At 46.9% G+C, this 23,650-nt stretch overlaps 1 protein-coding gene across 1 annotated transcript in view; it reads right to left on the reverse strand.

Moving 5' to 3' along the window:
* STK10 (serine/threonine kinase 10) overlaps nucleotides 1–20,304 on the reverse strand; it is a 59,728-nt gene extending 39,424 nt beyond the window's left edge. Inside the window, exons 1-2 of the mRNA XM_062587141.1 lie at nucleotides 20,149–20,304; nucleotides 4,725–4,889 (exon numbers count right to left, since the gene is read on the reverse strand). Of these exons, the coding sequence (XP_062443125.1) occupies nucleotides 4,725–4,889; nucleotides 20,149–20,304 (321 nt within the window). The remainder of the gene's footprint in view (nucleotides 1–4,724; nucleotides 4,890–20,148) is intronic.
* Between the last annotated feature and the right edge of the window lie 3,346 nt (nucleotides 20,305–23,650).

Here is a 23,650-nt window from a genome sequence, read left to right on the forward strand (position 1 = left end):
CAAGACATCGCTATTTCTCTGTAATCTGAAGTTGTAAAAGCCTCCTCTTTCTTAGAAAAAAACCCAAATCCTCAAACCCTAGAAAATCTGGTACTTATCAGCTTTTTGTTGTTGTTCGTTTTCAAAGAAGAGCATTTCAATTTAAAATAATTAAATGCCGCAGATGCTTTACATAACCCAGCAATCAGCACATGGAATAATGAACATTTCTTTATGATACAGGATTTTCAAGAATGTCCAAATCTCCAGTCAAAATCCATATCAAAGGTATAGCAATCCAAAAAGTCCCTGGTTAAACAGGTCAGGGCCTGCCCACAGAAAATGCAAAATGCTTTTATAAGGGAGGTACAAAGCTTCGCCACGAAGCTGGTGCCTTTCTGCAAGCTATTCAAGTTACTTACATACCCACACAGCAGGCCAGTAAGAAGAAACTCTAAGCTGATTAAATTAACCATCCCCAAAATGCTCTGGCAAGGAAGGGTTACCTGCATGGTGCAACAATTTCTGCTTTGATCTCCAGGAAATGCTTGTTTATTCGAAAGACCGTTTGCTATAGCAACCAAAGTTTACAGAAAAGGAGAAAAAAATCCCAATGCTTAGCTAGAAAACTTGTACAACTACTGGAATAATCAAATGTTAAGCACCTGGGGCTAGCCAATATTTTCAGCAGCTTCCCCAAGAATTGTACAGACGCGGCGGGGGGGATTCGGGGCTTCCTGCGCGGCGGCCGAGGCAGGGCTGGCTGCCGGGACACCCGCTGCCTCCCGTGGCGCAGGGATTTCCTGCAGAGAGGTCAAACTCCAGAGGAGGCTCGCAAGAGTTTATGAAGGGTGCAGAGTTTATGACTGCAAAAAACACGGTCAGGTCGTTGAGTGAAAGACCTCGCCCCCGAGAGAGCTGACAACAGCCAAATGCTGTGAATATCCGCCAGCGCAAAATTCATCAATGCAAATGAGAATCGCCTCCCTGGGTCGTTTTATCACTCTTCTCTGTCTGCAAGAAAGCATACTCAAAAGCTGCAGAGATACTTAGAAGCCAGAGATCAAAAGTTCCTTTCTTTGGCGCTCCAAGCCACTTTCCTGTTCTTTTGGAAGGAAAAAAAAAATCATAAATCTCAAGAGGGATACAACATTCTGGGTCTGCTGTGTTTCTTTGCCACTTACGGCAATTGTCAGAACAATTTCAGCACTGTTGATTCTAAACATTCAAAACCTGTACCTTAGTACCATTCCTTAATCATAAATCAGGTTTAAGAAGTCTATTTTTAAAATTGCACATATAATGGGTGAGGGAAGTTTGCCTTTGTGCCTCCAAATCCCACATCACACTTCAGAAAAAGACTTAAAAATGTGACCCAGCCACAAGGCTTAAACCAGACTTTTATTTAATCTTTTTCTTTCTTTCTTTCTTTCTTTTTATATAATAGCATGAGTTTCTCAGCTTTCATTTGGTGCCCCCATTTCCAGCAGCTAGGATTTATGCAAAAGAACATCAAATGCCACAGGGCTTGTAATACAAATAAAATAAAATCATGAGAGCTCCCAACACTGCAGTTTTGCAAGCCTTGCTGGGCTGTTTTCAACCAGCACAAGACAGCTTAGCCACCACCACAAGCAAAGAAGAAAAGATGAGGGGAAAAAAAATGAAACAAGATATTGACTGCTGGCTCAGGGCACAACATCTCGGCAATGTATTTATACTCTTAGGAATTTCGTGCTGGATGCTGTCTTCTCGCCAGTTATAGTCCAGAAGACTCACTGGGGTCCTCCAAGCTCAGCCCTGTGCTCGCCTGTGACTTGCAATGGGCTTCTGCTCTGAGATGCATGAGAACTGGGTTTCTTTTCCTTCAGCTTTATATAGATCAGGTACAAGAGCAAAAAGGAATTTGTTGCATTTTATGCTTTCATTTCAACGCCGCGTATTTAAATAAAGCTGCCCTGGGATAAGCTGCTTCCCTTTGCCTAGAAAGATTTTTTGCTCCATAAATACTGCATGTCATGTTCTGGTTACTAAAGGGAAACGCCAGCTCCCCTCCACCCTCCAACACAAGAGCCACAGGGGCCTCGCGCAGCTCTTGGGGACAAGGAAGTCTCTGCAGCAGCAGACACCGCAGAAGGCCAGGTTTCCGCACATATTTTCCTTGTTAGTTCAAGACCAGACAACAGACTGTTTTAGCCAGAGCGCTTCTCAACGGCGAGTCCCTCTCAGTGCCGTCAGCTGAGACTACTCGTGGCACAGACCAAGCCAGAAGTTTAGCTGGAGCCAAAAGCTCCTGCTGTCCAGGAGGCTGGATATATCCAGACCTCTTGCCAGCTTGTCCACGCACTGCGTTTCCTGCTCATTTCTCACTTTGAACATTGCCTTTTCCCGCGAGACTCTGAACACCAGGAAACCACAGCGAGTTGCCTGCGAGCCACGCGCAGCCAGCAGCTTCACCCAGGCTTTGCTCCTGCACCAAAAGCTTGAGCCACTTCAAGCCAAAAGCACCGTGGATTCCCTACACCCATCTTGCAAATTCTTGTTCAGGAAAATGCTGTCGAGAATAACTGTATGGATAGAAACCGAGGTGGAACAAGCGGGAAGGTGGATGAGATAATGAAAGACTGCATTTATATTTGGACGCAAATTTTCCCCAGAGGTGCTGGTGACTTAAAAGCAGAAGCCTTAAACTTTAGGGAAAACCTGGAAGGCAGAGACTAGAAACACTAGCTTATTTACTTCCCTCAAAGCCAGTAAAACACTAGCGCATTAATAAGAACAGCCTGAGCAACGCAATGCAAATGCCAGCCCAAGAATTAAGTGAAGAGGATGATCCTCCCCCATAACAATAGCTGGGGCTGTAACGTCTGCCCTCACGGGAGACTGCGATACAGGAGCCTCTTGTTCCATCAGCTTCAAAGAGGCTGTTTAATTTTAGCAAGGCGGCAAGCGTACGACACTACAAAGCACTTCCTGGACAAGAGCAGAGCGGAGGAGATCTGCAGTCCATTTTCCCTACAGGAAGGAAGGCAAAGCTTCCTATCGCAGCGAGGAGGTGGACGGGGAGAGGGGAGCATGTCAGGCCGACAAATAACATCCAGGCAGAGCAGGCACAGAGCAGGGCGGTAAAAACAGCAGAACAGGGTGGAATATACACCAGCTCCGCCTCTCACCCCATGTTTGGCTTTTTAATTTTGTCAAGTTTAGCTTTGCTGCAGTCACAATTTGTTCAAGCCCCAAATTACCTCCTAGGAAATAGGTTTACCTTTCACTTCCTTAGACTGGCACCTATTTACTTTCATTCCTTAATGCACCCAGACGCCAACATCGTGATTAGCAGCCATCCAAATACTAGGTCTCCAGACAACATGCAACCCTTCACTGTTGCAATGGGACCACTCAACGAAGGAAACGCACAGCACTGCATACTGTAACCCTTCTGAATGGGATGTCACAGAGAAGTTGTGGGCTTTTTCCATGTATTTTTAAATAAGAAGGGACACGAATGCATGCTGACACTGCAAAAGGTGCTTGCTGAATAAGCACATGTGGCCCAATAAAATGATAGCTTTAGAGCATTGCTTAACTGAGAAAAGAATTAGATGCAGACTGTATTATTCCAGTCACAGCCCAGAGGCTCAGTCCTTCAGTGGCCTAGACCCCAGCCAGGCCCAGTGACAGGCAAGGACCTATGGCTCTGACACTCCAACTCACACAAGTGCAAATCTCACAAGCTGAAATCTCTTTTTTCCCCTCTAGTAGGATTAGCCCGAGAGGCCACAAAGGTATCTGAAGCATTAAAAAGAAGAAGGGAAAAAAACAACAGGTGAAGGTGCACTTTGACACTTTCATCTTGCCAACATGCCCTCAATGGCTGCTGAGTCTACTCAAGTATCGTAACAAGACGGAGCTGGTAAACAGGTTGAAAGAATAGAGAGGAAAGAGAAGGTGGGTTTGAAAATCCTCATATCTGCCTGACTTCTAATATCCTGACAAAGGTGTGTGTGCATGCACACAAGCACCCAAACCGTTATTTGAGTCTAGCAAAGGGCAAGCATACAAGAGGAGATGCCCTCACCCTCTCCAGCCCTCCTCATCCTTCCCAAGGCAGCACACAAGAAGGTTTCTTTCACACTAATCTTCCTCTGGTGCTAGGGAATTAACAAAGAAAACAGTAAGCAGGAAAAAAAAATAGCTGCTGGGCCAGGAGAGTTGTACAAATCTGCTGTCCCCATCCTTGGCATGACTAGCTGTTGCAGAAAGACACCGGATCCCATTTTATGTGACAAAATGCCCACAAGTTTTCCTTGGGGCCTAGGAAAAGGCCTCCACAGACATTGATCTGTGAAGTCAGTCAGTCCACCGATCTCTTAGTATCTACTTCTAGTGCATAAAAGACACCGAATCAAAAATAATAGATGCACCTTATAGGTGCAGCACTTTCCAATTTTATAAGTTCCAAGTGGTCAAGAATCCAACAACTCCAGTTTTCTCTGCACAATGAGGATCTTAAGAGCTCCCCTGGGCTGTTTATAAGCAGCTTGATTTAGAAGAGTTTGTGCCCATCAGAGAAAGTAGGAAAAATCCGGGAACTATTGAAGCAGTGAGTAGAGCACAGCTTGTGACATATTTCTAACCCACACTGAGGCTTCTAACTGCTCCAGAGGTGCTGCTTTACCATAAACTAGCCATTTCCTCTGCAAAGCAAGAAATGTGCAGCTGTACACACAGCGAGAGGCTCTTACCCAGAGCTTGCCATTCCAGTAAAATGCTCCCAGCAGCTTGACAATGTGTCGATGATTGCAGGTTGCCAGTATTTCGATCTCCACCATATAATCCTCCAGTTCATCTTCACTCTTCGTTTCGATGACCTTGGCAGCAGCTAAAGCTCCAGTTTCTTTATTCTTAGCCTGCAAGACAAAAACAGGTTAAGTGCAAAGGCAAGGAGCTGGGAGTACACAGCATTTGCACAGTTCCAGTTACTCCAGTTCATGCTCAGCTCCGCTATTACCGCATACGGCACTAGTGCGGAAAACTTGCAGCTCCATTTGTGCTTTATAAACCTGCCTGAAGCTTTGCATATAGGATGAACACTGTGGGCCCAAAGCATCCTTCTTCCTCCCCCTAGTCCCTCATGCCCGCACCACTTCCCACTCTCCCACTGGGAGAATGAAGCTTTCAGAAAAGGAGACTCATCCTATCGCTTGCAGCATGAAAAAACATGGTAGCTCAGAAAGCCTCACGCTTTAGGGGTTCTCCAATAATACTGTAAGTGACAGCTCAATCTTACAGAGGTACTGAGTACACAGAAAATCCAACCAAATTCACAGTACAACCGCAAGCCATCATCGCCCCTGAATGTCCCTATGGGCCCCTTCTTCACCAGGGTCTCTACCATGGCAGCTTTCTGCAACATGCGAGAGGAACAGAGGGATCTCCTCCTTGGCCGGTAATGAGGTACGAAGGGCGACAGGGCACACGGTGGTTTCCAGGGCTGCCCAGCCCTCCTGGTGGTGTGCTTTAGCGAGCTCCTCGGATCACAAGAGGAAAAATACTACATACGCTCTCCTGGCTGCCCCTTCCTTGCTGCTTATCGCAGCCTCTTTCACTAGGTAACTAGAAACCTGTCAAAACCTCTCTGTTCTAGTGGATAGGAAACTTTTTGTGGTGTCCCATCTTAAAGCTCTAGTGGAAAGTTTATGCCTCCTCATTCTCTGCCAGCATGCTCATGCCAGCAGCACCGCTAGAGCGTTGTAGCATCTTCCTGTCTTGCTACAGTGAACAGGTCTCATCTGCCCTTAACCTCGGGTGCTCTCCTGTCCTCACACCTCCAGCACCCGGTTCCTCTCCCTTGAGCACCAGTGACCAGAAACAGGCTCGGTATTTCAGATGAGGCTTCAAAAGAGTTGTAGAAAGCACTGGCAGTATCATGAGAGACCCTTCTCAGCCCAGACTAGATAGTTCTCCATGTTTTCTTTCCCTTCCTATCCCTCACACCAGAGGAGTACATGGCTGGGGGAGCAACAGAGGGAGAAAAGGAGCGAGGCTCTCGGAGCTCACTGGTGCTGATGACCGGCAGTGCTCATCACACCACATGCTGCAGGCTAAGGCCAGCACCCCCCGGGAGGCTGCCTCTAATATTCCCCCCTCCTGCAGAAGTGATCACAAAACTGCTCACCTAATTCACTGCAGATCAAGCACTTGGGCAAAACAACCACCACTCGTGTACACCTGCAGGTACACACACATTCATCCTTGCCCAAAACTCTGCTAGCCCTGGCCAAATATAAGGGATTTTCAGCTATCAGCTTAAGTTTCACAGGAGGAGGAGGGAAGTGATGAAAGACATAAAGGGAACTGAGGGCTGTTTTGGATGGATGAGCTGACCTCTTCTCCCCAGTCAACACCTTCTCCCCAAGCCCAGAAACTGGCACATAACTGCGCAGCCGCTGCTCCGTTTGCAGCTGCCACACACCAGCAAAAGGCTACTAATGTCAAACCAGAAACGTTTGCAGACACGTTTTTTCTTACCACCTAGCTCTCCTTGTGGCCCTAAGGCACACGGGGATAAAAAGGAAGCTGATGAAAGGCTTGGTTAAAAGGAAGCATTTGTAACCAGGCAGGGCCAGCCCGTCCTCAGAGCTGGGGCAATGCTGGCTGTGATGACGGCACAGGCCACTTCCATGGAGGAGCCCCCAGGGCAGGACCGGCAGCCTAGGGCTCGCTGCTCGTGTCCCTCAGCAGTGGCTTGCTCTCGCTCTGAGATGCCTCTGCTTCCCCTCTGCTGCTCCATGTGCCCTAGAGGCTGCAGTTCGAGGACACTATGGGATAAATCATATCCTGGGAAAGGGGATGAGCCGGAGCAGTTGACTCAGAGACTCAACACCATTCCCAGACTTGCATTGAATCAGCAGACCAAGGGACAGGAGAAATTATAGAATCATACAATCAGTAAAGTTGGAAGGGACCTCTGGAGATCATCTAGTCCAACCTCCCTGCTCAGCAGGGTCACCTAGAGCATGTTAGACAGGGTTGCGTCCAGGCGGGCCTTGAATATCTCCAGAGAAGGAGACTCCACAACCTCTCTGGGCAACCTGTTCCCGTGCTCTGTCACTCTCACACTGAACAAATTCCCCCTCATGGTCAGGTGGAACTTCCTGTGCTTCAGTTTCTGCCTATTAGCTCACCCTCTCCAGTCCCCTGCCAATGCAGGAGAGCTCCTACAGCACAACCTCAGGTGCATTACCCACGTGCCTTGTGTCACGTTTGCTCCTGGACTGCCTCTTCCGGCTGACCAGACACTAGCTGGGCTCACAACCACTTCCATGGGGACATTCAGATGCTGCATGCAGAGGAATGCAGCATGGAGAAAGTCACATTTTGAGTGTTATCACTGGAGAAGCAGTGACCGGTTCTGACTCCTCTCACTGCTCTGTATTTTACGTATCTGTTGTTGAAAAGCCTATGCAGGAGTTTGCTGTGGAATTAATTCCCAGCATAAACATCATAAGCCCAGCTGAACAGTTTTGTGTAGGTTATATGATACCATAACTGTGTACCAAAAAACACGCTGGCAGGGAGGAGAGAGGAACAAATGAAGGAAAAAACATATAATGGAGGACGGAAAAAGAAAGGAAGAGAGAACTGAAAAATGATTCTGCTCCCTCTCTCAGGCAGAAACTCTCAGCTCTCTCCTGGGTTTTGAAGACTTGCTGAATTCACACACTACTTGGCATGGAAGGCTGCATCTTTACCACAGGGGACAAACCCATTTCCAGCTGGGCTTGCTGCCCAAATGCAAGACTGCAGCTCATGCTGGTTTCAGAAGAAATTAATTTTTTTTGCTCAGATTTGTTTCTTAACCAGTTGCCACCAGCTGACCAGATGCCCAGAGGAGGGCACACAGACCGGGGCAAGGTGTGGGTGGAGAAGGGCGCAGACTAAGCACAGGGAAAAGAGCAGCGTTTCTAAGAACGAGTGAGAAGTGCCCCATTGCATTCACTCTGCACTTACAGAGTTGGGAGAGATCCAAGGAGGGGAAGTAAATATTGTACGAAAAGGTGGGGCTTCCCTTTGTGGTCAGCTAGCATACACTTCCCCACTGATGGGGCTCAGGCCAGCTTAGCCTCTCCAGGCACTCTGGGGCCCTGAAGGCACTTGAAAAATACCCAGAGCACACCCAACTCCTCCACTGCAGCGTGGCAGAGCTTGGCAGTGAGCCGTCTTGACATGAGGTCCGAACCAACCTGCCCTCCTCCCCAAATCTAGGTGGGAGCCAAACTAGCAGAGTCATGCAGCCACCTCTCATCCCCTCCTGGGATTGGTAAATTGTTGGGGAGGGGAGTGTGCTCACCCTCACCTAGAAACAACATCCTCATGATCCACACCTCCATTTAATCCACATCCTGCCTCACTCCCAACCAAGACAAACCCATACTCAGACTCTGGCTGGTTCTTGCCCACTGGAGGTGCCAAGGTCACCAAGCAATAATGAGAGCACTGCCTGCTCCCATGCCCTGTTAATCTGCTGGAGGCAGAAATAACCAAAAGCAGGGCACACTGGGAGAGGGTGCAGAGAAGCCATGCTGCAAGTAATTGGTGGATCCCCCCACCAAGACTTTTCCCAGGCACTGGCAGTCACGAGTCAGTGGTCATAATGTGGGTACCTACCAGAGGCAGGGGCACCACTGCACCACGTGCCAGGACAGTGTGACTCCATGCAAAGCCCTGTCTCACTGTTGCTCATGGCAAGGCTTGTTTTTTGAAGAAGGTCAAGGGGTACAAGTGATATTTTAAAGCTTTATACCTACAGTTCGAATGCACGTCTCCGTTTGGAGGCAGATAGCTCTCTCTCACGCTAAGCCTTTTGCAGGCAGACCTGCCAGACTGTGCCTTGCAAACCAGACTGTAAGCTCCAGGTGGAAGAGCAGAACACAGCCCGCAGGTTTCATCCTGTGGCGACCTGATCTTAAGCATTATAATACCTATGACTAGCTGGTGAGTAATCGAGCAACACTGAGTTATCTCTTCCTTTCTAGATATGAGCCTGTTAACACACTGCTTCAATTTAGTGGTAATAAACATCAGATGAAGTCAATCTACAAGTGGAAGCCCCTCAAAACAAGGGCTGTTTTCTGCTGGACTTATTCAGCCCTAGCAAGGATCTCACACCAACTCCAACTTGAGGCCAGCAGGAAGGGATGCTGCACAAACCACAGTCAGGCAGCCAGTTAGGTCCACGGGGCTTTCAAGTGACTCAAGAGTTATTTTAACTGTTAAAATAGCACTTCTGGGGCATTAAAGAAGTCCCCACAGAATCAGCTGCTGCCTTTCATCACCACTATGGACTGCTCTGAATGAGGATGTTTTTTCTGGCCATCTCTGTTTCCTTGTCTGTTCTACTCCCTGACATGGGGGTCAACCACTTCAGGGACAGAGAGGATCCCCATGTGCTGTGAGAGGTATAATGCTACCGCAAAAGGAGAAGAGCTTGGCTATCCCACGTCCCCTGCCAAGCCAGCACAGGGAAGTCAGGCTGCTCAGTCACACTGGGGGAAGTGAGACCATCATCTCTGAGAAGTCAGCTCAAGATCTGACAAACTCCTGATCCAATAATACAAGCTTTTGAGATGGCAACAGCAAATTCACATGGGATGCAAAGAAGATGGTATGGGCACGACCCCAGTACTTTCCATGGCCCTGTGATAATGTCACAGCTACAATTAAATGTTCTCACTGCACTTCTCAGAAGGGATCAAAATGCCTCACAACTCTATTTTACAGTGGTAAAAGCAGAAAGGAGATCTAAAACCATAAGGTCAGCAGTAGATTTTGGAAAATAAATCTCTCTCAACAGGGCCCATTATAGTGTGGAGAAGAGACTGATTCCCCTGCACAGCTGCCTTTGACGAGACCCAAACTCATGCAGGTTAGATAACTGACTCCTTAGGGAGTTGTCCATGATCCCAAAGAGCCTTAATTCAGCCTTTAATGTTATTTCCTTATGAGACGGAGAGAGATGCACCCCTGAACACACAGAACAAGCTATTGCGTGTACTCCTGAACTGAGTTCAGCAAGTCACCTTACCAGAAGAGAATTGGAAATTCACGGAGCTTCTGCAGATGGTGCATATGCTAATTTATTCACCCTCCCTTTGCCTCTTTGCTGGCTGCTTGTATGACTCCAGCCCTGACTCGGAGTTAAAGCCCTGTCCCCAGGCAGCCTCCCTGACAGCCTCCTGAATGACAGCTGTCTCTGATCAGCCATTCAGCCATATCACAGGCCTTCAAGCCAGCCAACCATCTCCAAAAGCTGCTCAGAGAAAGCCAGATTCACACTGACAGTGTCAGATTTTGGCTCAGTATGCTCCATGGTCTTTATGTAACTGATGTCTGGCAATTTCCTTGAGCTTCTCTGCTTGTATTTTCCTATGTACAACATATTACAACACAGATATTCCTCCAGTAAGGTTTGTGTGAATCCTAAGTAGGCCAAATGCTTGTTTTGCCCTTCCTGGAAGCCCATTTCAGACATCTGAGACATCCAGATGATGCTTTAGGGTTTAAAACCCTTTCCTGATTTCTACTTACCCTTGCGCAATAGATCGGAATCTGCCTTAAGACATTAGCACAAAGCAAAACACAGCCCAAATCGACCTCAAAAAACCAAGCCAGCAATCATGCACAAGGAACCTGCATCTCTGAGTGTAATCTGCAGGCCTGGCCGACACCCCTTGCAGCAAGGAGGACACATCATCAGGCTGAGAAAAAGCAGCTTTTGCTACTCATTGTCTAAGAGCTGCAAGGTGGAAGGAAAGGATTGCAACCAAGCTCTCTACAGCTTCACCTCTCTCTTGAGCTTCATTAGGGTCATGCCCCACTCTTGCAGCAAGGGAAATGAAAAAAAAAATCTCTCATGAGGGCTCATTTCATTGGCCCTTAAATCTCAAACAAAAGACAAGACAACAATACAGGGGAAGGAGGAAAACCAAGAAGCATCAAGGCAGTACCATAGGCTGAGTCAGTAGTCCCTTTCATGGGGACGTATGTCAGATAGCCACACATCATTTCAGATGAAAACTTGCAAAACAAATAGTATCTGAACTACAAATCCAAAGTCTTTTGCAAACCCCAGACCAATTACAGGGTCTCTAATGCAGCAAAAAGCTTGTAGACTATCAGGTCAAAAGAATGCAGAGATGTGAAGAGATTTTCTATTCCCAGGTAAAATACTCCCAGCTGCGCAGCCTTTAAGGAATTCGTGGTGTTTCCCAGGCCATCAGTTTTTGCACAGAAATTTGCTGACAGAACAGAAAGAAGAACCCAGGAGGTGAGATCTCAAGAACAGAAACTGTTTGATGCCAGTCAATGACCTACAGCTGGTTGATCTAAAAATGCACCCAGTTCTGTCTTTTAGTTCCTCCACTGCTGAGCATTTTAATACCTTGCATAATTTATTGAACTGCTAATTAGCACTTAAAAAAAGAGAGAGAGAGAGAGAGAGAGAGAGCAGACAGCTGCTAACATAGTGCCCAGGGTGAGCTGCTGAACTATAGTTAGATTTATACAGCCCTGGCATTTGAAAGCTGAAATGCTGTTATGGCCACTACCAGCCGTGTTGAAAATCAGTGTGCTGCCCAGACCAAGGCTGACAGGTCAACAGTTATCCCATAAACCACTTCCAGAAAGCCAGGCCAGGAGCCAAAATTTAGGGTATAAAACAAGAAGGCAAGAGAGGATCTTGCTGAAATCACAGAGAAGGATGGGTGGTAAATGTGTCACTACCAAATCTGCAGGGAATACCAAAAGCAGGAAACATGGGATTACTCCTAGAAGGCAGAGGCAAAAAGAAACTACTGCTCAGTTTATGGATTTAAGGGATAAAAGGTATCTGCTCAGGTGACAGAAAAGGCTCTGTTTGGCTTTTGTCTGTGACTCACCACATGAGCTATTGTGAAATCCAGAGCCTGATAAATGCAGGAACTATTTTAAGTCTTTAAAGAACATATTACCGGAAGGCTGGATTGTTCAGTCCTTCCTCAGGCAAAACTGACGCTGAAGGAGAAGTAAATATCAAGGTGGAGCAGAAGAATGCTCCAAAAGAACTCTTGCTTAATAGTGATAGAGAACAGCGCTAGCAGTGAGAGAGTTGTGATCATTTCCACGCACGATTTGTCTAAGCTTGCTTGCCAGCATGGCCAGCTGCCCACCGTATCTGCCCAAGCCAAGGGGTGATCCTTCTGAAGCTGCTCACCACATCTTTAGAGTGAGGCTCTGAACTGCTCTTTCCATCCTTCCAAAGCCTTCTCTCCATGCAGAAAGAGCCGATGTTTCAGATATCTCCGAGTTCGAGAATCAAAAATATCAAGGAAAAAAACCTCAGTGGTCTCCTTCCAATGTGTACTACATTTGGGGTTGATAATGCTGCTATTTTTTCCCATACATGTTCCCATTGCATATCTCTGTATGCAAGTAACTGCTCGCTTAGTTGTTCTCAGGGATAACACAATGACTGATTGCCTTCCAACGAACTTGGCCTGAGCGGTCTGCATCAATAAATGAACTCAGAGTAGAGAGGCTCAAATCAACGTTCATATTATTGTCAAATAATCAATGGGAGCTGAAATTAGTTCCATGTCTGACAAGCACCCTAGGGCCACTTCAGTTTGTCACAATAAATGAAGCTTTTTTTTTTTCTTTCTTTCTTTTTAATACTGAACTCATCCCTCGGTATCAACTCAATAACACAGCCATCTCTAACAAATAGGCATGGCTATAGCAGTAAGGTGAGCCCAGCACGGGGACCTCAGCATGGCAAGCCCTGAGAATATCACACCCCAGATCCTGGCGTGCTCCTAGGAGGCAGCACGGCAGTGAAAACCCTGAGCTCACCCTGGCAGAGGGAGGGATGTGTTACATGAACCGAAGGGTGAGCAGACTTCCCATCAATAAGATCACATCAGCCTCATCAGCGTGCTGCTGTCCCAGGTGGCTGCGCAAAAACCACAACATCCTGGCCCCCTGCAGCCACTGATGAGAAATCCCACATGCACCAGCGCAGATTTAGCCCCAACCGGATGCTTGCTCTGACTGCAAGCCAGCAGCACCAAGATTGCCCTCCCACAAGGATGCCAGCAGCCCAGGGTCTCAGCGCCATGCAGAGCTGAGGCCTCCCAGGAGCTTGTGAAGACCTCCTCAGGTCTTCACAAGGAGAAATTAATCTGGAGGAGTTATTATTTCAGAGGCAAAACATGCAGTCGGGGAGGTAACTCCATACCTCATCCTCTGATGGGATGAGGTGCCTCCATGCCAGGCAACTATTGCCCAGTTAATTTTCCAAGGGGGCAGGGACATTGCACCAAATGTAATGGAGTGGCACAAGTGAGAAAGCATGTAACAGGGCCTAGAACTGGGTCCAAATGCCCCTCACAGCTCACACTTGCTTCTACATAGCAGGCTTCCGAAGCAAAGGGGGCTATGCAAGGTCTAGCATGGCATGCTGAGGTTTGCTCCATGGACACCAGGTCAGTGAGGGTTAGCCAAGTGGCCTCTGACTTCCGTGGGTTGCACCCAACACTGTTGCTCTGGCAACCATCGAAATATGTCTGCAAGGGTTAGGGGGAAGTGGAAGTGGCTTGCAAACAAATTGAAAAGCATTAGTAAATAGGCAGAAACACATTCCCCTGGTCTTACAGTCTAGGTGCAAGAGAAAGTCACATTGTCATTGCTTGAACTGTCTGGCAAAGACATGTTTTCTACATGGACACACCAAAAAAAGCATGATCAAAACATGGCAGGAAGCTCCTTGGCACGTGCACCTTCTCTTGCCTTAAAAGCTCAGCAACAGCCCAGCACCATTTCTTATAGAAGGGGATGAGAGATAGTAAGCCTAAGCAGCAGGGCATTTGTCAAGGAGCAGAAAAGATGCTTCCACACAAAGCTTCAGACCTTGTACCCAAAAACAGCCGTGGATGCCAGAACAACAACAGAAGACTTCTTTGTTGGTGCACCACACTATAATCCACCTACAGATATTCAGCTGACTTCATGCTAGTTGAGTGTGAGAGAAACGAAAATAAAACCCATTCAAGGTTTGAAGAGAAAAAAAGATCTATGTAAATCTTCAGCCAACATACACCTAGTGCTTGGAAACACAAAATGTACTTCAAATCACTGGTCTCCTGTAACAGCGCAGTGCTAAACCTAAGCATTGCTACTCTGATCTTCACTCAGTCAACACGAGAGCCAGAGCATTAGGGGCAGGGGTGGGATGGAAAAAAAAAAAAGAGAAAAGAAAATAAAAAGAAAGCCATACAACCTCTTCAGAGTTTCCTAGCAACTTTCTGCAACAAGTTTGGCACACAGAGAGCTAGCAGTGGGCTGAATGGCTGCCCTGCCTGCGTGCCAGGAAACAGGGCTCAGATAGGCAGTGCTTCAGTATGTGTGCATGCATGTGTGTGCATGTGCACATGCGTGTGTGCATGTGTGCACACCCGTGTTGTTGTTCTCTTTCACATCATGCCAGAAATGTGTCAAATCAGCAAGGCCCTTGTAGAAAAAACAAAGCAAAGTCCTTTGCTTTGCTCCTTTGCTAGAAATCACTGTTGGTGCACTAGCTTGGGCATTGCTTCTGCTCCGGTCTTCTTGGAAAGCCTCCACAGAGGACATCTCAGCAGCATTGCTTGTGCCTGTTTGCAGCTATCAAGCGAGAAATTTAGGGCAGAGATGTTAGCAGCTCCAAAACGCTTACACACACGCGCGCTCAGATCCACCAACGCCTGCTGGCTTTGCTGGGTGCACAACTTCCTTCCCTGCTCCCCTGCCTACCGAAATACCACACACACTTTTCAGTTGGTTAAATAAGGACATGACTCATAAGTGTGAGAGCTCAAGCTGGTGTTAGGGAATTGCACAAAAATGAAAAATGGCATGAAGGTTTCCAGGTGTTTGATGGGGAGAGCATTATGTTTTGAAGAACACAGGTGTAAAGGGAGGTGTGGTGCTTTTCTGTAGCTAAGTCAGTTAACTCAGCTCCAGGCAGCAGTCATGCTATCAGTGTGCTCTTCACAAAAGGCAGACTCCCCCTTGTGACCCCATGTCCCAGTGGGAACTCAAGGCACCATGCACAGATATTGCTTCGGAAGCCAATTTCATTTTCCCCTCTTCTACTGAGAGCAAAGCAGGCCCTGGAAGCCGAGGTGACATTCCAGACCAACCAGAGAACCAGATATTTATGAAAGACTTTGAGTCATGAGACTTTCTGGACAGGGATTTTTCTAAGGCACAATGACTGAGGGTCCTACGGTAAAAAACTTGAAGTCTTCACCTACGCTTTCTCTCCTCACAGCTACCCACAGCAAGCAGCATTGCCGAGCTCTTGACCATCAAACAGAAGTCATTGCCAAAATGCTTAGGCCACAGAGAGTTACCCCCCCCCCACCTCTCCCACTCAGACACAACCATGGATCTGCAGAGTTCAGGACAAGGTTCTCTTGTACTTCAGTAGGGACATACTCTATTCAGTTTAAAGTTAACATTACATTTAAGTTTATATTTCACTCAAATCCAATGTTGTTTGGCCCTTGCTCTATCAGTAAAGGAAGAGCATCTTCCCACTCCTCTTTTCTCCCCCTTTGTATCATTTTACAAAAACCCTTCAGCTATCCTAAGGGACAAGGCTAAGATTTGATCTTAGCATTTTTGCGTGCCTTGTGGGCACAGTTGCAATCAAAGTTTCTGTTGTTGTTGTTATTAGAAGAAGAAGAAAAAAAAGAAAAAGCAAACACAGGAGGTTAACATCTTTCCATCACACCTTTCTCAGGATTTGCATATTAAACCCCTAGTGAGTCAAACTGACAAGAGCTGAGCCTGAGTTACTTAAATATTTATTTATATATGTGTATATTTGCACAAAACACAGTGGTGTGACTTCAGTTGGTGCGCAAAGAGAGGTCTGGGAGTGACAGGAAACATCTCGCAGCTTCTAATGAGCCCATGGCTGTGAAAGCCATGCTTACAAGGCAGCTCTACAACACCTTAACGATCAGTCTGTTATTATCCAGATTTCAGAATAGAGCATTTACAGTCTCTAGCATGCTCATTATTAAGCACTAACCCCACTGTAATAGATCAGATACCCAGAATAGAATTTTTAAGTTATATCTACAGAAGGAAGGAGGAAAACAACATAAAAGGCATGATTATGAACTGGAGTGGCACGGGGCTCAGCGAACAGAGCCCTTCGCTGAGAGCTCTCTGAAGGGGAATTCAGATGAACAAGTTCTGTTTTCTGCAACGCTGGCAGTCGCGGGCAGCAGCGCAGCCCACGCTCCCGGCGGGGCCGTGCTGTCCCCACCCTGCTGCAAGGCAGCGTTATCAAGGAGCCAGCGTCCTCGTGGGCACGCACTGGAAAGCAGAGATAGCACTTCGCAAGAGGCACGAGCACAGCAAAACAATCCCACGGTTAGAAACGCCGCAAGCGTAAGGGATCCCTCCGGCAGAGCCTGCGCTGCTTGTAAGCTTCGAGCCCCTTTCCCTAGGAGCTCATAAATTCTTAATGCTCAGCGCAACGCTGCTGTGTCTCATCCTGCCAGTATTAATGCGGCTACCTGCAGCAGTCAACACTACACTCCTCCACCTAATGGGTTTTGCAGGACAGAGTTGTGATTCAGCAGCTCAAAGTATCCAGCGGACACCTCGCAGCAGCCTGCGCTGCTGACTTAAGTCACAGCACACCCGAGGTCCTGGGTTTCGCATGGCTCTGTCCCAGCAGAGTGGCTCACAGCAGGCCTACTCCAACCCTCCCTCTGTGCACGCTGAAGTCAAGCTGGACTTTGAGCCAATAAAGTCACAGCCATACATTTTATAAATTGTATCTTAAATATTTCTCAAGGAAAAATAATGTGACTTTTAAGACTGTTTGGAAAGGCTCTGGCCTGAGCCCTCCTCTATTCCTAGGTGCTCAAGCCTAGGGATACTGCAGGCTTCACTGGCTAACACACATGGATTACTGCTCCCAGCTGCAGGCCTCCTGACTGATTTAAGACTGTTGATTTCAGAAACTTTGGATGAGGTTGGTAACAAAGTTTATTTGGCATGCAGCGTGTTGCTATCTGTGGGTTGCTGCCACTTCCTTATGACACAGTACCCGCCAGAGTTACCAGAAACAAGCGATTAATAGAATGAAAGCTAGAAAGAAACAGTTTCACTCCACCCCCTTCCTACTTTTCAGCTTCATTACCCTCTGCAACAAGTTTCACTGTTTCCTCATCAGTCAGCTCCTCTTTTGCTGAAAAAGTCTTTGCAAAAAAATACAGAAATCTCAGTAGCTTTCACCAGCTGCATTTTTTTTTTTTTTTAAGATCTACTGTATGCCTTTCAGGTTCCACTATAGATTATACATATTTAAATAAAGCCTGTCCTACTTTTGTAAACATTGTGTCAAACCAGTTCCAATTTGTTCAGCTCAGTGCGTGGAGAATCCAAGAAACAGTTCACTGACAGTGTTTTGCAGCCCAGTAACACTCACCAATAAAACCATTATGTGGCTGATTTGTCCTTCCTCCTGCTCAAACCTCGTACCATAAAAACAAAACCTACTAAAATGAATGAGTTTTTTCCTCTACGAAAACCTAAATTTCTCCCAAGTTGGACCTCACTGGTAAGGTTTCAGACTACTCAACATACTAATCCATCCTTACGCACTGCTCAGAGACTACAAGCTCTTATGAGTCTGTACGTAGGGCAGGCCATAAGTACAGGCAGACTGTATCACATCCCTGTACTTCTGTGTGTAGAAAGGGGGCGGGAGATGTGCAGGAACTTCATTCAAACATCCTGAAATCCTCGCACCCATACAAAGACTCTGACTCGCCCTAAACTATCACTTTAGTGTGAACAGCAAATTGACATTTAGATGACTCAAGAGAATGATTATAATTGTTCACTGTATCTCGGCCAGCTATATTTTCCTTGTGCATAGGCAGGGTTTGTTTGCCTTCTTTCTCCCCCCCCCCCTTCTTTTTTTGGCAGCTGGACAGAACAATATGGCAAGCCTGTTACTTCGCATCACTGTACTACGTGCATCATCACCCTAGCGCAGTTGCTGCCTCCAGAGTTAGAAGAACTGAGGAAGACAACACACAAGTCAAGTCTTAGTGTGCCAGAAAACTACTTATCTGCAGTAATGCTACTGGCTATTATCTAAAATAAGATAAAGATGTGGCACCCGAACTAATTTGCTGTTCTTAAACAAACAAAATCTTGCACATGAACTCTTCAAAACCCAAGCATTCCCATTCTGCAGTCAGGATGGAAGGCAGGCAGAGAGGAGATCCAGAGGAGATGCAGAATAAAAACTTTACCACCTAAGAATAATAATATATTCTTTTGATTCTTGCCACAGTGTTAATCCTCATCCTCAAGATCAACCATGTTAAAACATCTCAAAAGCAGACCATCATCTAAGTGTGTTATTCATAGACAGAGCAAACTTCTGGTTATCACCATGCAGTCTGCACTGTATGGTATCATACAGACTACATTCTCATTTGGGTAGAAATGTGGCTCAAAGGAGATGGAAATAATTGGAGATGGGGAGATACTATTTGACAGGCTTATGTCCTCAGTCTATAATACATAAAGTTTCTGTGATAACTTTATATATTGCTGTGAGACTTCAGTGAACAAAGAGGTATTCAGACATGAAAATAGCCTTAAAAAGAAAAAACTACTTTTGAAGTAGTTTTATTCTGAAAAGTTATCACTTTTGCATATAATGTATTTAAAATATACATTTAAAAGAGTTATTTTTCTAAATTATCATTTGTCTCAGAAGCCTATTATCTTATTTTACAATGTTTACCTCATTCCTATCACTGCATGAGAAACTTAAGCAAATATAAGCAAGTAACTACCCAGAAGAGTGAACGTTACCATATACAAACCCATTTCCAATGCACGGCACCAACTAAATTGGTAATAAAAGCACTGATTCCTACTACTGTTATTTTTAGAAAGATAAATGTATCAGGGATTTACATATGGCTTTTAGAAATTGCAGTTTATTAGAAGAAAAGATCTTTCACCAGAGATTTCCACTCAGCGGATACTTAGAAACAATAAAAGTCAGACTCTATCAAAGAGCTTGCAGTAGACACAACAAGACAACACATCCCAGCCGTTGTGGTAGCACACCTCAGTCCTGACCAGCAGACAGCCAAGCCCCTTTGCGACCGTCTCGTAGTGACTATTTCCTTCTCAGTTCTGAGGTGGCAGTACCCTTTTGGATGCTGTAACGGGACCATCAAAAAAAACCTGCCACGCAGCTACGTCACAGCTCCCTGATTCCAAACTTTTCTCTGAATGCAGGTCTCCTAAGAAAGCTGGGTCACCAACCTACGCCTGCAGCTAGTCCCAATCAAAAAAAAGTCTCCTGGGGGAGCTGCTGTATGGAGGAGTGTAGCACTTTAGAGCCAGTAACAGGCGAGAACGCTGTTGATTTGGAGTGCAAAGTACAGCTGAGTATTTGGCCTTAAAAACCTCAATTCGTTAACATAAAAGTTAAACATTCATAGCACTGGACATGTCCCCACTACAAGAAGCAGGGCTCCTCTGCTCACCTTGAGCTTCCTGCCTGCAAGGACTGCAGGAATACAAATCATGTCACCCCGGAGGCTCGCAGAATTTGGAGGCAGCCTCGAGGCTGCTGACTTCCAAGAAATCTCCCTCCATTCATCGCACCAGCAGGTTTGGCAGGGAACACCTCACTTACTTACAAAAGCATCGCTCTGAAAGCGGCTGATTTAAGACAAAAATAAGAACGCTTCTCTCTCTGCTTGCTCCTAACCCCACTAAAGCTTTGATTCGCGGTCCTTGCTCTCACCCGAGGAAGGCACAATACTTAGTTTCTCTTTGGTTTCCAGTCACGGTAGCTAATGGGATGTGCAGAGCCAAGCCAAGGTCCCACAAGGATTTCTCCTCCAACGCTGCAGACAGCTTTCGCGTTTGCTCAGCGAGCGCGGAGACCCGACAGCAAACACGGGCGAGCCGCAGCGCTGCCCGCGCGGGGCTGCTCGGCGCGGCAGCCCGCGGGGGCCGCAGGTGCTCGGCGCCGCGCCCCGCTCCGCGCCCCGCTCCGCGTCGGGAGCGGGGCGCGGAGCCGCCACCCACCTTGTACACCTTGCCGAAGGCCCCGTCGCCCAGCTCGCCCACGACCTCCCACACGTCGCTGGGGTCCAGGTCGCGGCGGACGTGCTCGTACTCCTTGGACCGCCGCTTCTCGAAGGTGGAGAGGCGCAGGATGCGGCGGAAATTGGCGAAAGCCATGGCGCGGCGGGGCGCGGAGGAGGCGCGCCCGGCCGCGCCGCGCCGGCTGCCGAGCTGCCGGCGGCCGCGTCCCCTCGCCCTGCCCCGGGGGAGGACGGAGCCGCTGCGCGCCCGGGGAGCGGCGAGCGGGGCCGCCTCCAGCCGCGCACATGGAGCCGGCGCCGCTCCACCTGCTGGCCTCGCTGCCGCCGCCCGGCGCCCGCCCCGCCTCGGCACGGCACGGCACGGCACGGCTTCACCCAGGCATGGCACGGCTCTACTCGGCACGACTCCTTCGCCTAAGCGCAGCACGGCATCGGCCTCCGATGCCCCAAACACAGACAAAAATTAAAGATCCGAGGAAGGAAAAGGCTGAAACGCGCCGCTGGCCACCACCGCGTTCCCGCCTGGCAGCGAGGCCTCGGCCGGTGCGGAGGGCCGCGGCATCGCCGGGCACGCTCGCCTCGCGGGCCGCTGCGCTGCTGCGGTTATCCGAGCGTTAAAACACAAGCCTAAAACCGCCTTGGCAACAGAAAGATGTTTCCTTCTTCCCCCAGTTCATCTCGTGTAAAAATAGCCAAATACAAATATTTTTAAAACTCCCAGCAATGGGAATTTGAGGGTATCGGAACTATGGGTGAAGAATTTGAAGATATGACCCAACTGCTGCCAAGTCTGAAGGTTCACAGCCTCTGAATGGCAAAACTTCACAGCCTCTAACAAGCCAACTTGAAATCCAGCATTAAATGGGGACATCTAGGGGAAATGCTTGGCGGTGCAGCCATGCTCAGCGATTTCTCTGCTTTAATGCAGAGCTCAGCGTTAAACGGCTGCTCAGGCAAGCCTCACGGATGCAAACACGGTTCACACCAGCACATGTGTTTTGCCTGTGTGCATCTCCCTCAGCCCAGTTAACTAGCCTAGGAGACCTGGCTGCAGGGCGGAGGTGAGGGAGGTGCTTTCTCACACTCCATCCCGATGTGTAATGTTGGCAAAGCACAGCTTAGGCTCCTGGACTGAGAACATCTGGGCTTGGTGGTGATTTCTCATTACTTCCCGGATATATTACACCCTAGAGCGCGGGGGCTGATCGTCACCTCTCGCCATCTTCGCTAATAGGAATAACTGGATTTATACTGGTGCGGTCAGCCCTAGCATTTGTATTGGGAGTTTCCTGATACTGATGCTGGAAACACTATTTAAATAAACTACAGCTCCTGGAAACTTGTGGTTGTATAAGAATTTCAGCTGCATTTTTTTAAAGTAAGCTTTTGTCTCCCTGTTTCTTCCCTTCTCCTCAGCGAGTTGTAGGAAAAACAAGGTGAAAATGTGATCCAAGTATATCCTTGAAACAGAAAAAAAGCTGAAAATATTTGAGTACTTTTTCCATCTAACTTTATGGATTTTGGATCTCAAATAATGTGATGATTTGGCAATTGGCGATACTGGAGAGAGAACAGACTCAGAGCAACTATTCTGAAAATTGCATACCTTTTCACACCTTTCCTGGTGTTTTGGGTGACACTTTATTTTCCTCCCTCAGTTATCATTCTTATTAAAGGTAGCATTTTTTTATTTTATTGTCCAGTCATGGACCTTAGCATTGTACATAATCACAGAAATATTGGTTGGATAGGACACCTAGAGACCATCTAGTCCAACTTCCCACTTGTAATAGGATTGTCGCCAAGGCTAGACCAGGTCAGCCATCAGTCTGTCTAGCTAAGTCTTGAAAATCTTCCAGGATGAAACACACATGACTTCCTTGGGTAACTGGTTTCAGGGCACACAATCCTCATTGGGGAAAATTTTCCCCGATGTCCAACTGAACCTCCTAAGCAGCTATTTGTGGTCATTGCCCCTTGTTCTGTCACGTAGCAACCTGGTAAGTGATTGACTCCATCATCTATTCTAAGGGCAATTACAAAGGTGTGGGCAAGTATTGGGGCTATCTGTCCCTACAGGTGTTGTAAAGATCCAGAAGTCAAGACACACCCCTGCCAAAGGGCTTGCAATTCAGGCAGCTGCCCTGTAGCCTACCTGAGGGTAGGCCAATCAGATCAAATCAGATGGGTGATTTTTCTCGGCATAAATTTTGCCAAACTGAAGTTACCCCTTCAGAAGTTTTTGAGCAGTTCTGATTCAGCAGAGCATTTTGAGGGCTATGGAATTTTCAGTCTGGCATTTGATACCCTCTAACCACATTTGTTATCTCCTGGCTATATAGCTAAGAGAAATCAGACATATTTAAATCCTTTCTCTCAACCCATTTCTCACAGAAAGCTTGCAAGCATCAGACCATCTCAGCAAACAGATTAATCTATCTCATCTACCTATGGACTACTTCCTATTGTTTTTTGAAATGGAAATGAATAAAAGAAAGAGATTATAAACATCAAAAACACAAAAGAAATTTGGAAATCTGCCCCACACTCATGGGAGCAGACCTGGTCCTACAGACAGACTGTCCTGAATATTACCGTGGCATTAAACACAGCTGCTCAGAGCACAGCCCTCAGCAGTGCGTGTTAGCAGAACCAAAGTCTTGATTAACATTGCGACTAAAGGAGAAGAAACTGCTAACTTGACTGCTAGACTAGGAACAGCTCCAGGTTTAAAATATTTAAAATACAGAGAGTCTTTGTACCAAAGTAGGCCAGTGGGGTGTACGATTTTATTATTATTCTTATTATTCCTGGTGCATTATAGGGGTCAGGAATAGAGAACACTCTCTGGTTATTGCTGTGCTGGTTTGGAAGAGGAACAGAAGATAAATACTTTATGTAAATTTGATGAGTGGTTCAGCTTCCTAACAGCTAACTTGAACAAAAGATTAGGCTTTTGAAAGCAGCCATCTCTGGGCTAGAGCTCATAGACATGTTGCACGTGAAACTGTCAGACACTGGAAATTAAACAAGTTAAATACCTGGCTAGGAGGAAAAACAAAACACTACATTAGTTGCTATGCAGGACTTCTTCAGCATGGACGAGATTTTGGGGAAACACTTGTCTAAGGCTGTAAGACTTTCATTATAGTCATCTGCTTTGGTAGCTTTCTAAAATAAAGCCTTAAATCTGTGTTTTCTTGCACATTTTAAATCAGATTAAATGCTTTTAAGGGCATTTACAAAACAAAACATGCTGTAAGAATAATTGCTGTCACTTGATTTCGAGATGTATTATCCTTGAATGCTGAATGGTAGGGAAGTGTTTGCCCGAAAAGAATTAAAAATGTGGACAAAACATGAAAGAAATGTGGGAGGGGAAGAACCAATCATACTCTGGTTCTAGGGCAGAATCCTCCCCCTGTGACGTGTCAGAGCCTTGGCACTGATTCTTTTTGGATGACCTTCCACGGTTACCCAAG

This window comes from Rhea pennata, chromosome 14 (genome assembly GCF_028389875.1).
Source record: "Rhea pennata isolate bPtePen1 chromosome 14, bPtePen1.pri, whole genome shotgun sequence".
In the NCBI taxonomy this organism is placed as follows: Eukaryota; Metazoa; Chordata; class Aves; order Rheiformes; family Rheidae; genus Rhea; species Rhea pennata.